This window comes from Balaenoptera borealis (genome assembly GCF_965194805.1).
Source record: "Balaenoptera borealis genome assembly, chromosome: 8".
Lineage (NCBI taxonomy): Eukaryota > Metazoa > Chordata > Mammalia > Artiodactyla > Balaenopteridae > Balaenoptera > Balaenoptera borealis.
The window spans coordinates 101,251,520-101,263,755 of NC_138865.1; the positions used below are offsets into that span (position 1 = coordinate 101,251,520).

A 12,236-nucleotide genomic window follows, 5' to 3' on the forward strand; every position below is an offset into this window, starting at 1 on the left:
TCAAGATGGATTCCCAAGAGCTGAGGAATTCAAAAGCACAGAAAGAGTATTTTGCAGTTTTCAGCAGACCCTGAACACTGGGGTCTACGCCTATTTGGCACACACACCAGGGCCATGCCTATTTGGAGTCATGCTGGTGGGGAGATGACAGCCCTGAGCCTTATTTTCACATCAGTCTCATATCTCTCCACTCACTCTTTTTTTTTTAATTTATTTATTTGGGCTGCACCGGGTCTTAGTTGCGGCATGCAGGATCTTAATTGCGGTGTGCGGGCTTCTCAGTTGCGGCATGCATGTGGGATCTAGTTCCCCGACCAGGGACCGAACCAGGGCCCCCCTGCATTGGGAGCACGGATTCCAACCCACTGGACCACCAGGGAAGTCCGTCTCCACTTACTCTTGACCCACTCAAGTCAAAAGGCAGGGAAAAGGCAAGAGTAAAGTGTGGGAGGTGATAAACTGCAGGAGGAACCCAGGCATGGCCCCATCACTCCCAAAGAGGGACAATGGCACCTTTGTCAAGGCCTCTGGCATTTTGGAATGCCCTCACACCACAAGTACCACAGAGCTTCTTCCTCTGGATTATGGCTCATAGCAAAGTTTCCATGATTGCCAGGAGTCATTCCGGGGGCAGCCTGGGGGCCAGAATATCTGCAAGTTCTCTAGCACTAGAACCCCTGCAACTCATTCCTCATCTATACACAGTGACATCCAGAGGCCTACTGCAACAAGCACCTGAACTTGACTTGAATTCTGCAGAGTACAATAAACACCAGGTTCCAGGATTTCTCAGAATTCAAGAACTAGGATTCACAATCTTCTGGTTCCAGGCAAGCACTGGATAACTGCTGATACCCCAAAACTTGCTAAGCTTCTGCCCCACCTAAAGACACTGATGGGCTTCCCTGGTGGTGCAGTGGTTGAGAATCTGCCTGTCAATGCAGGGGACACGGGTTCGAGCCCTGGTCTGGGAAGATCCCACATGCCGCGGAGCAACTAGGCCCGTGAGCCACAACAACCGAGCCTGCGCGTCTGGAGCCTGTGCTCTGCAACAAAAGAGGCCACGATAGTGACAGGCCTGCGCACCGTGATGAAGAGTGGCCCCCGCTTGCCACAACTAGAGAAAGCCCTCGCACAGAGACGAAGACCCAATACAGCCAAAAATAAATAAATAATTAATTAAAAGAGAGTGAGGAAAACTTACCTCTTCATACTCTTAAAAAAAATAAATAAATAAAATAAAGACACTGATGTTTCTGTGGCAACTGTGATTATGGAAGAAACTCAGTGTCATCAGGAAAAGTCATCAATCAGCTTTTACAAAGTGATAAATGGGGACCTCAAAAAAAAAAAAGGTCATGGGAATAACTGCCAATGGATATGGGACTTCTTTTTGGTGTTGAGATGTTCTAAAATTAGATAGTGGAGATTATTGCACAACTTTGTGAATTATACCGAAAACAACTGAATTGTACCCTTCAAAAGGGTAGATTTTATGGTTTGTGAACTATATCTCAATTTTTTTTTTTTAAAGGGGAAGGTCACTAAATAATTACAAGGAGTAGAATAAATAGAAGCAGAGCCTAGATCAGGATTTTATTCCAGGAAGATTGGTTCTTCCTAGGCTGACATCTATTTGGATCTTGCATAAAATATTTCTTTCTTCTTCTTCTTCTTCTTCCTACCTTTTTAAAAACAGAAAGCATTCTTGGAAACTATACTGATATATACAGTTATAAAAGTTTTTCCTGTCAAACTCCCACAGCCTTGAAAACACAATTTCAGGTATCACGTCCTCCAATCTCTCACCCACTTCCAACGTAAGTGCCCCCACAGATTCTGGATTCTGGAAAGCGCCCTTTGCTTACCTATGACTAACACTTTATACGAAATTAGCTGTCTGCCGTCACCTCCCACTAGCATAGCCTTGGCACATAGGAAGTGCATGAAAAATGTAAATATATTGAATGAACTGAACACCAGATCATCGTCTTGTAAGGGTTGTTCTGGGGTTTTTTTAATATTTATTTCTTTATTTGGCCGCGCCACGTCTTAGTTGTGGCACACGGGATCTCCGTTGCCCTGAGCAGGATCTTCCTTGCGGCATGTGGGCTCTTAACTGCAGCATGCGGGATCTAGTTCCCTGACCAGGAATCGAACCGGGCCCCCTAAGCTGGGAGCACAGAGTGTTAACCGCTGGACCACCAGTCCCGAGGTTTTTTTTTTTAAATTAGTATCATTTTTTTTTTTTAAGGCACCTAATTTAATTCTGCAACACTGCACTTCTGCAATCATGTAACAAGTAATTTGCTACCTAAAACAACAAGATATTGTAAAATGTTTTCTTTGAGGGAATGTGTTCATTCATGCCAAGAACAAATCAAATGTTCCCCTTGAGGGATTTTTACCTTGGTACAGGTCAAGAGGGAGAATGAATCGGAGCATCAAAACCTGTGGTTCCTGGTGGGTACAAAGATAAAAAATGCTCTCCTCTCTTTTTTTCTCCCCCAAACCTTTAAATATCACAAAGCTTTTAAGGAGAGTCATTAAGACTATGCAAAGCCATCTTAGAACCAGGAGTTTTTTCCTGCCTTTCCTCTTCATTACTGTTCAAAGATTTTCTTAGAAAACCTAAGAGCTATATTATCATGACGGGCTGTAAACAGAGTTCAGATAATACAGGAGCTACTGAAAATTAGGAGGGTTTTGCCCACCCCTTGTATTTGACCAACATATGCCCAAAATCTGACCTTCAAAGCTACTGAGGTCCTAAAAGCTCGACTTATTCACTCCTCACTCAACTTATTCCTCCAGGAGACAAGCCCACATCTCTAACAGGTTCAGCATGCTGCTGCATCACAGGGCCCACCCCCTGGGCAGTGTGCACAGAGCTGGCGGGTACCAGAGTCACTTCAAGGAAACTGCAGATGGCACACCATCTCGGAGAGCCTCCCCTTGTTGTTGTTTGTTTTTTGTTTTTTTTTTTTAATTTTTATTTTTTTAATGCTATTCTTGTCTGCTTACATTCTTTTTAATTTTTTTTTTTTTTTTTTTTTTTTTATGGCTGTGTTGGGTCTTCGTTTCTGTGCGAGGGCTTTCTCTAGTTGTGGCAAGTGGGGGCCACTCTTCATCACGGTGCGCGGGCCTCTCACTATCGTGGCCTCTTGTTGCGGAGCACAGGCTCCAGACGCGCAGGCTCAGTAGTTGTGGCTCACGGGCCGAGTTGCTCCGTGGCATGTGGGATCTTCCCAGACCAGGGCTCGAACCCGCGTCCCCTGCATTGGCAGGCAGATTCTCAACCACTGCGCCACCAGGGAAGCCCCCCCCTTGTTGTTTGTTATAAAACTTTTCAAACACACAGAACAAGAAAAAGAATATTACAGTCTCCTCTAGTCCCACCCCTACCCCCAAGATTCAACAATCGTTCGCATTTTGCCATTTAAAGTACCTTACAGATAAAATAACACTAGATAGTTCATAATAACACCCCTAGGTACTTCAGCATGCAGCTTCCAAAATAAGAATATTATCCTAAATACCCCAGTACAGTTATTCCCTCTAACAAAGGGAACAATAATTCCCTAATATTAACTAATACTTAGTCCAAGTCCAAATTTCCCTCATAGACAAAGGAGAGTCCCTCCCTTAAATCACACTATGTCCTGTCCCCACCCTCGCCCTCTTCCACATCCCAGGTACCAGGCACCGTCCTGCCATCACCATGTTGCCATCACTGCAGCCCCCTTCCCGAGTACCTGTGCAAAAGGTGCCGTCATTGGGGATGAACGTCTTGTTGTTGTTTGTGGCTCGATATCCTTCTAGGCAAATGCAATAAAAGCCTCCGAGTGTATTGTGACAAGATGTGTGGTTCCCACAGACCACAGTGGCTCCGAACTGGCACTCGTTTTTATCTGTTGATACATTGAGACAACGCACAGAAAGGGCTGTCAATCCATAGCACGATCAACCACCCAGACTGTTCTCCTGTATTATGGACTTGAGAATCAATATTCTGTGACAACAGCAGAAAGATCTATTTCCCCAGCCTCTTCTCCTCTCACTATGCTTCTCAGACTGCAGGACACGGGCCCCTCGTAGTCTCGCACCAGCTGTATTACAAAACCACAAGAGAAACCCAACATCTCAATCTGATAGTCCATCTTATTTGAAGCTTGGGAGAAGGGAATGCTTTTTGAACTTCTCCACACTTAAAAAGATCTTGTCATAGGCCTGGGGAAACAAATCCAACAGAATCCCACTTTTCCAGCCCAACCATTCTCTTGCTTTTTTTTTTTTAACAAAAACCAGAGTAGGATGATTTTACATCCAATGATTAACTGGAAAATTTGTTACTTCTGAGTTACCAGGAGACACAATGGAATTAGTGCTCAAGCCTCATCCAGGGGCAGGGCTAATATCGAGGTAGGAGCAGCTCCTGCTAACCGTCAGCGATCCATATAAATAATGTAAATCACCCAGTGAGGAGGGGCTGGAACATGGGATGCTTGATGAGACCACAGAACCTGCCCCGAGCATTTCTAATTCAACAATTTGACATCAATGTAAAATGAAAGTAAACCTCCCTCCCATCTCTGTCCTCCAGCCCAGGGGTCAGCAAACTTTTTCTGTCGAAGGCCAGTCATAGGTCTCCAATTGCAACTGCTCATCCATACTTTGGAGCACAAAAGCAGTCCCAGACAATCGAAAAACAAATTAGCAATGAAAAATAGGCGGCAGTTGAAGTCTGGCCCCCAAGCTCCAGTTTGCTGACTCTGCCCTAGCCTCTACCATCAGAGGAAACTCCTGTGACCAATTTCTTTTGCATCCTTTGAGAGCTGATCTAACCAGCTAGTTTTTTGGCGGGGGGGGATATCATCAACTTATGAACTGGAGTTTTCTTGTCTGTTATTTATTGTTTTATTCCACTACTGGTTCCCTCAAAGCAGTTCAGTCGCCTCCCACAATTGCACTCCATTCCTGCTAACTCAAGAGCCAACCCCCCCGCCCCCCGCCAGCCCCACTCAAAATCTGGTGGGGTTTTTCTTTTTTCATTTTTCTTATATTATCTTTTTTTAAATTTAATTAAACCTGGAACACTATTCATCATTAAAACCGTCTGTGGTAAGATCTGCATGAGAGCTCAGACTAGCAGAACAGACCCTCAAGGCATTGCCAGGCCAAGTGTCCAATCAGCCCAGCTTACTGAGCAGGGCACGGGAGTTTCAGATACATGTCCAACTGTGCATAAGATGGAATATTCCTGTCCTTTGCCATTGTTTCTGAGGCGTATCTTCCCTGCAGACTTCATCAGAAGGGACATCTGTGTTTGTATGGGATTCTAGAATTCTTAGGTCCCTAGACGTAATACCATGTTATAGCACCTCTGGCACACCTATGATCTTACCTGTAACCTACGGCATGGTCTCATCAGGCCAAGTACTGGGATATGCAGTGTCTAGTGTTTGGGAGCAAGTACCACATAAATTAATAAAGCCCCCTCCACCCATTCAGAGAAGTTTCTATTGTTCAGAAGTCAAAGAATAATCAAGATTGCAGTGAGCTTTCATGAAAGGAGGACTTCAGTAGGGGAAGGAGTAGAAAAGGCTTGTCCGTGCTCCCCAATCCCAACTTCATTTCCAAGCACCTGCTCGTAAGCAGTGGGGGAAGAATCTTATGGGCAGAATTCTAAAGAGAGAAGGGTCAAGAAGGCCCAACTCCAGCCTGCAGGAACGGGCAATGGTGTGTGATTGTGAAAACGTGTACCTGTGAAGTAGAAGATGACTTTTTTAACTCAGGACTTAATTGCCATTTTTCTTTAGGGAGGAAAAACAAAACAAAACAAAAACAAAGATACCACAACAAGGCCGTATATACTGTCAATCCACAGCTACAAGGCAAAACTATCCATATTTTTACTGCAGGTAACATGGTTGCTGGCAGGAAACTGTGATTATCTTAACATTCACTACTACAAAGTTACTATGAAACTCTCCCTCTCTCTGAATGGGGCTTGACCTGGGTATTGTCTGACTCTCATGGCATGGTGAATGCTATGAGACAAAAAATTATCCCAGATGTTTCTAGCCTAAAGGTCTCTGTATTTCTTTAAGTCATCCAAGACCCTAAAGGGTCACAACTACAAAAAATTTGGAGGATGGATTCTGGTAGACATGAGACTCAAAGCAACAGTATTTCACCAATCAGCCAAAAAGTTGGCAACTGTGTTTTGTTTTTCCCCATGGTACTAAATAGTTTCCTATCAAAACAACTAGAGAAATTAAAAAATGCAATACTCACTCGAGTTAAGTTAAACAGATTTCAAATCTGTGTTAGGTAAGAGAGTTTCCAGAGATTCAAGTTCAATGACCTCTAACATGAGGGATAATTCCTTGGAAACGCTAGAGAAAGGATACATCTCAACACTAAAACAAAGACTTATTATAATTGACAAAACTTCTTGTAATAAAAACACATGAACAAAATAATGTTTTCCTCCCAAGGACATCAACTCTTTAACTCTAGAGAATCTTGTTTCTTGACTCAACTTTTCAACTTAACCCAGGATTCAGAACTTACCAATACACTGAGTCCTCCCATTGCCCACAAATCCGTATTTGCAAACACACATCTTCTTCCCTCCTCTTTGCAAGCAGGTAGCATGTTCATGGCAAGTGGCACAGACATCTAAAGCTGAATCATAAATTATATATATCAGGAAAAGAACATTTCAGTCACCTACTCTAGGTGAGTCACATTTTGGGTAATAAACAGTTAAAATGGAGAACCAAAATTTGAATACCAAAATTATGAAGGGTAGACCTTATCCCATCCTTAGAAACCTGCAATGGTTACCCATTGCCCATGGAGTAAAGTGCAAATCCCTCTACCTGGCAATCAAGGCTCTTATCCGTCTAACCCCAGACTAACTCCTGCAGCCTCACTGCTCCCAAACCCAAATACACACAGTGTTCTCCAGGCAAGAGGCCAACTACTCTTTCCCATACATACATGCTAGCCACTGTCTTTTGTCATGCCATAGTCACGATGTTCCCTTCGTCTAGAATGCCTATCTTTCCTTCTCTGTCCAACTAGCACCTATTCTTATTTCAAGACCCAGTTTAATCATCACACTCTCCCTGAGGTCTTCCACATTCCTCCATTCTTGAGGAAAATTAAATCTTCCTCTGTGCTCCCCTAACACTTGTACATTTCCATATCAACCATATTAATTTGTCAGTATATTCTATTCCACCTCTGTCTTCCCAGCTTGCTATTATGAACGAGCTTCTCAAGGACAGGGATTATGTCATTTGCCCATACATCATTATGGCATGGTATAAACATTCAGTGTATTTTTATTGACCAACTGGATAAAGGAAACTGCAGTCCTACTGCCTACAACTTAAAAAGCAAATGGAAGGAAGAAGAACTCATCTATTGCCCTATCCATTTTCCTTTTAGGGAAACAGTGGTGAATGTGTTTAAAATGTCAGTGAGATAACAGCCAGCTCCCAGCAGGATGACCAGATCCCAATTATTTAGATAAGCAGCAAAAATGTTTGGGGCTAAAATTGCTGAAATATTCAAATCTACCAGATGGTGATACATGGCCCAAGATCAAACAAGAATTTCTACCCGTGGCTATGTGGGATACTGTGTTACACTCCCAGTGTCTGTAATATCAGGAGTGGCCTAGTAAGGAGAACATATCAGCATGGAATTTCATCTTAGTCTTGGCCCCATTACCACCCAGGTAATAAAGACTTAGCTCTCCGGCCGCTCTAGGCATGAAACCAACTGAGAAAGGGATATATATAAATTCTCTTAACCACGCTTGCTTTTTTTTTTTAAACAAAATATAACACAAAAATGAGACAAGCCATGCTTATCACTAATACTAAATTAACCATAGGATATTTACAAAATTTATTATATCCCAGACCATAAAGAAAAATGCAACAAGTTTCAAAAAAGTAGAAATTATAGAGGTCATACTGACTACCATGTAATAATGTAATAAAACTACAAAATAAAACATAAGACTTGGGGCTTCCCTGGTGGCGCAGTGGTTGAGAATCTGCCTGCCAATGCAGGGGACAAGGGTTCGAGCCCTGGTCTGGGAAGATCCCACATGCCGCAGAGCAGCTGGGCCCGTGAGCCACAATTACTGAGCCTGCGCGTCTGGAGCCTGTGCTCCCCAACAGGAGAGGCCGCGATAGTGAGAGGCCCGCGCACCGCGATGAAGAGTGGCCCCCGCTTGCCGCAACTGGAGAAAGCCCTCGCACAGAAACAAAGACCCAACACAGCCATAAATAAATAAATAAATAAATAAATAAATAAAAACTTAAAAAAAAAAAAAAAACATAAGACTTGCATTCCCAAAAGAAAACCTACTTGGAAACTACAGAACACTCTCCTAAATAATTCTTGGGGCAAAGAGGATATCAACATTGAAATGTTTAATACCGGACATAAAAGCTTATCTACACCAGAAAATCTGAGTTTGACATGTTTTTATATTTTAAAAGAGAGAAAGAAAAGCAGGCAGCTGGGGGGATGGGGGAAACTAAAATTTTAATACAAGAAGCTTGAATAAAAGGAAAAATCAAAATAGGGGTTTATGAGGGGGGTGGTTAGGACTCAGCAAAGATTAAAAAGATGTTAAAGAATTAGAAAATATATTCAAATTCATTGAAAAAACAAAAAATTTTTTCCAAAGTCAGTGCATCATAAAGACCAGTAGTCAAAACTCAAGACCAGTGAAGGAAAAAAGGGTATATACAAACATACAACATTAGGAATAAGAAAGAGCTTGTAACAAAAAATACATAACAATTTCTTTTAAATTACAAATTAAAGACTTCCAGTTAAACACAGCAGATTTAATACACTTGCAACCCTCACCCAAAAATTTAAAAATGAAATCAAGGACCAGAAAGGTACAAACCCTGGGAGAGAAGATGACAGCAGACAAGGATGTTGACAATATTTCAGAAGATGAAAGAGATGGACATATGGGAACTGCCTGAGAGGAAGAAGTAAAAGCCAAGGAAGGAAGGAAGGAAGGAAAGGAAAGAAGGGAGGGAGGGATGGAGGGAGGGAGGGGAAATTAAAATAAAATTTAAAACGTAAATAAAAGCCAACTTGAAAGGACCAGGAATGGAGTCACTTAGCACCCCAGAAGGCAAGCATAAAGGGTAGGGGCTGAGAGTTAAGGAACAAGTTGAAAATATGGAGGAGTAGTTAGATGCTCAGATCCCCTAACTCACCCTGGCATAAGATGGAGTTTTACAACCTGGAGAAAACAGACCAGGAAGGCTCCTGATTATAGGGGCAACAGACAGAGCTGAAGGGAGAATGGGTCCCCATACTAAATGTCCACCAATATGGGGTAAATCTATTTAACCATTTTAATATTTTAATACACAACATTTTAAAACAGTACCATAAGGACGCTGTCAATCCATAATCACATGCAACCAAAATCCTGGAAATACCTTCTAAATAATGGGTCCTGGGTCACCTCCACAAACTCAGCTGTGGTCAACCATATAATGATGAACACTCACCCCAGCGTGTGTGGGTAGTACAATAATAGATATAAACACTAAACTTTTTTTTTTGAAGTATAGTTGATTTACAGTATTATGTTAGTTTCAGGTGTACAGCAAAGTGATTCGGTTATACATATATATGTATGTATCTGTATTGGTTTTTTCTATTGATACAAACACTATACTAATGAAATAAACAATAAAATGATGTTTGATTTTTTTCCTATATGGAATATTTATCTTTATAAAGATGGCAGCATTTTTATATCCATCCAGTTCCAGAAACTTACATTAGATAGAAAATGATTACTTAATGTAACTGTTGAGAGAATCTAATAAACACGAAATATTAAGAAGCAAAGTAGTACCACCCACAGGCTCTGATCTTGTTAAAGCACAGGCTCTGATTGAGTTGGTCTGGGGTGAGACCCTATATTTTGCATTTCTAACAAGCTGCCATGTGGACTACATTTTGAGTAGCAGGGATTCAAGGGCCCCTGAAGTCCTTTCCCTCTAATGTTCTGACACTTCATTCTTAGGGTACCTGTTTTAATGATCCATTAGGAATAATTTAGCATAAGTGTAGCCCCAAGGACAGTACCTGTCATGTTTGGCTCAATAAATGTTTGTTTCCCATACTGGCGAAAAAGACAAGATGTGTGCCAGTCTACCAAAGGCTTCCCAGACCACCCGCAGAAGAGAAAGTGGTTTCCAGAGGTAGAGGGACCTCAGCTGAAGCTTCCTGTTCAGCCATGACTAGCCCAGTCTGCAGGGCCTAGTAGGGAGGTCCTCTGAGTTCTAATTGCTTGAGGGACAAAGTTGTCTTCTGGGAAAAAAAAAAGTGGGTGGGTAGGAAGCACAACCTCAATACAAGGAAAAGGGGCTTCCCTGGTGGCGCAGTGGTTGAGAATCTGCCTGATAATGCAGGGCACACGGGTTCGTGCCCTGGTCCGGGAAGATCCCACATGCTGCGGAGCAACTAGGCCCGTGAGCCACAACTGCTGAGCCTGCGCGTCTGGAGCCTGTGCTCCGCAACAAGAGAGGCCGTGACAGTGAGAGGCCCGCGCACCGCGATGAAGAGTGGCCCCCACTCGCCACAACTGGAGAAAACCCTCACACAGAAACGAAGAACCAACACAGCCAAAAAGAAAGAAAGAAAGAAAGAAAGAAAGAAAGAAAGAAAGAAAGAAAGAAAGAAAGAAAGAAAGAAAGAAAGAAAGAAAGAAAGAAAGAAAGAATCGCTGGAGAAGAGCATAAATGTATACAACTAGTCTACAAAGCAATTTTGCAACAATGTTAAATTTTGCAGACATTGATTACATATTTATTCCTTTCTAGTTTATAGTTTTTTACTGCTACATAATGAATTACTCCAAAACTTAGCAACTTAAAACAACAATAAACATCTGTTGTCTCTCTCTCTCTCTCTCACACACACACACACACACACACACACACACACACACACACACACACAAACACCCAGAATCACTGGAGACAGAGTAACCAATTCAACCCAGTTTTAATACTGAAAGTCCCCTGTCCCAGGAAACCCCTCAGTTCGGTGCAAACCAAGACAGCTGATCATCCTACTTGGAGATCTTGTTAAAACAGAATCCCCAGAGAGTTTGATTCAGTAGGTGTGGGTGGGGCCTGGAAATCTGCATTTCTAAGAAGCTCCCAGATGCACCACAGTACCAGCAACACTGAAAGTCTCCCTCAATCTCAAGGACTTGCGTCAGAATCCTGGGGGAAGAAAAGGTAATACCGAAGACATCTTTCACCAAGTCTAGACTGAGGCACAGCATAGCTATGGGACCACCGTGACAGAGAGAATAACCCAATGGGGAAGAATTCTCCAGGCCTGTGTCAAGACCACTGTGCCTTCCTTATAACCTGGGGGTGGGAACTGTGTCAGGCAGCAGCTTCACATCCATGTCAAGGATGACTTGACTTCCGTCTTCAGCAGATTCTGCTCAGGAGAGCAGAGGGGTAGCTGCCACACAGTAACTGAGGGGACTACTACAGGGGCGAGGGATCCCCCTCTTCCCCTTGCCCTAGGAATGCCTAGAATTACTGGCAGAGAAACAGGAGAGTGCGGACTCCAAAAATCTAGGAGGAAAAGCCTGACAAGTACTCTTTGTTACTATTATTGTGTCCCCCAGCTGAGGGTTGCCACCCTAGATTCACTTCCCTTCTCTACCCTGTAGTGACTAAGCCAGCTAAAACCACATCCAACAATGAGAGGACCAGACAGGTTTTGGTGTCTCAACCTCGGTTGGAGTCTTGTCTCTTGCTCCCTAATTATGTGATCGGAGGCAAATGAAACTGTCAGAGCTCTGGTTTTAATCTGTAAGACGGAGATCATGTTGCGAAGATTAAATGAGAAATATAAATGCTGTATGAGCTCAAAGCACTAGACAAAGAGCTAATTTACATGAATATTTATGTCTCTTTCCATAGATATTGTTATTGTTGTTAGAAACAAGTCATGCGTGATGCAGTGCCTGGTAGGAGACACACTGGTTCAGAGCAGGGTTGAGAGAGAGAGATCACTTGGGCTACAATCCTAGCTTGGCCACTTGCTAGCTGGGTAATCCTTGATAATCTCTGTGCCTCAGTTTCCTGTAAATCTGTAATATGAGGATGATAATAAACCTACCTCATATGGTTGTTTTGAGG

The 12,236-nt window shown here is 42.7% G+C and overlaps 1 protein-coding gene across 25 annotated transcripts in view; it reads right to left on the reverse strand.

Moving 5' to 3' along the window:
- The window catches only part of SUSD1 (sushi domain containing 1), a 161,823-nt gene that overhangs the window by 137,314 nt on the left and 12,273 nt on the right, over positions 1-12,236 (reverse strand). For all 25 annotated transcript variants that reach the window (XR_014247877.1, XM_082403933.1, XM_082403951.1 and 22 more), the window contains exons 2-3: positions 6,577-6,690; positions 3,756-3,911 (exon numbers count right to left, since the gene is read on the reverse strand). Coding sequence is in view for 24 of the 25 variants with exons in the window: in XM_082403933.1 (XP_082260059.1) it covers positions 3,756-3,911; positions 6,577-6,690 (270 nt within the window). In the remaining variant the exon portion in view is untranslated. The remainder of the gene's footprint in view (positions 1-3,755; positions 3,912-6,576; positions 6,691-12,236) is intronic.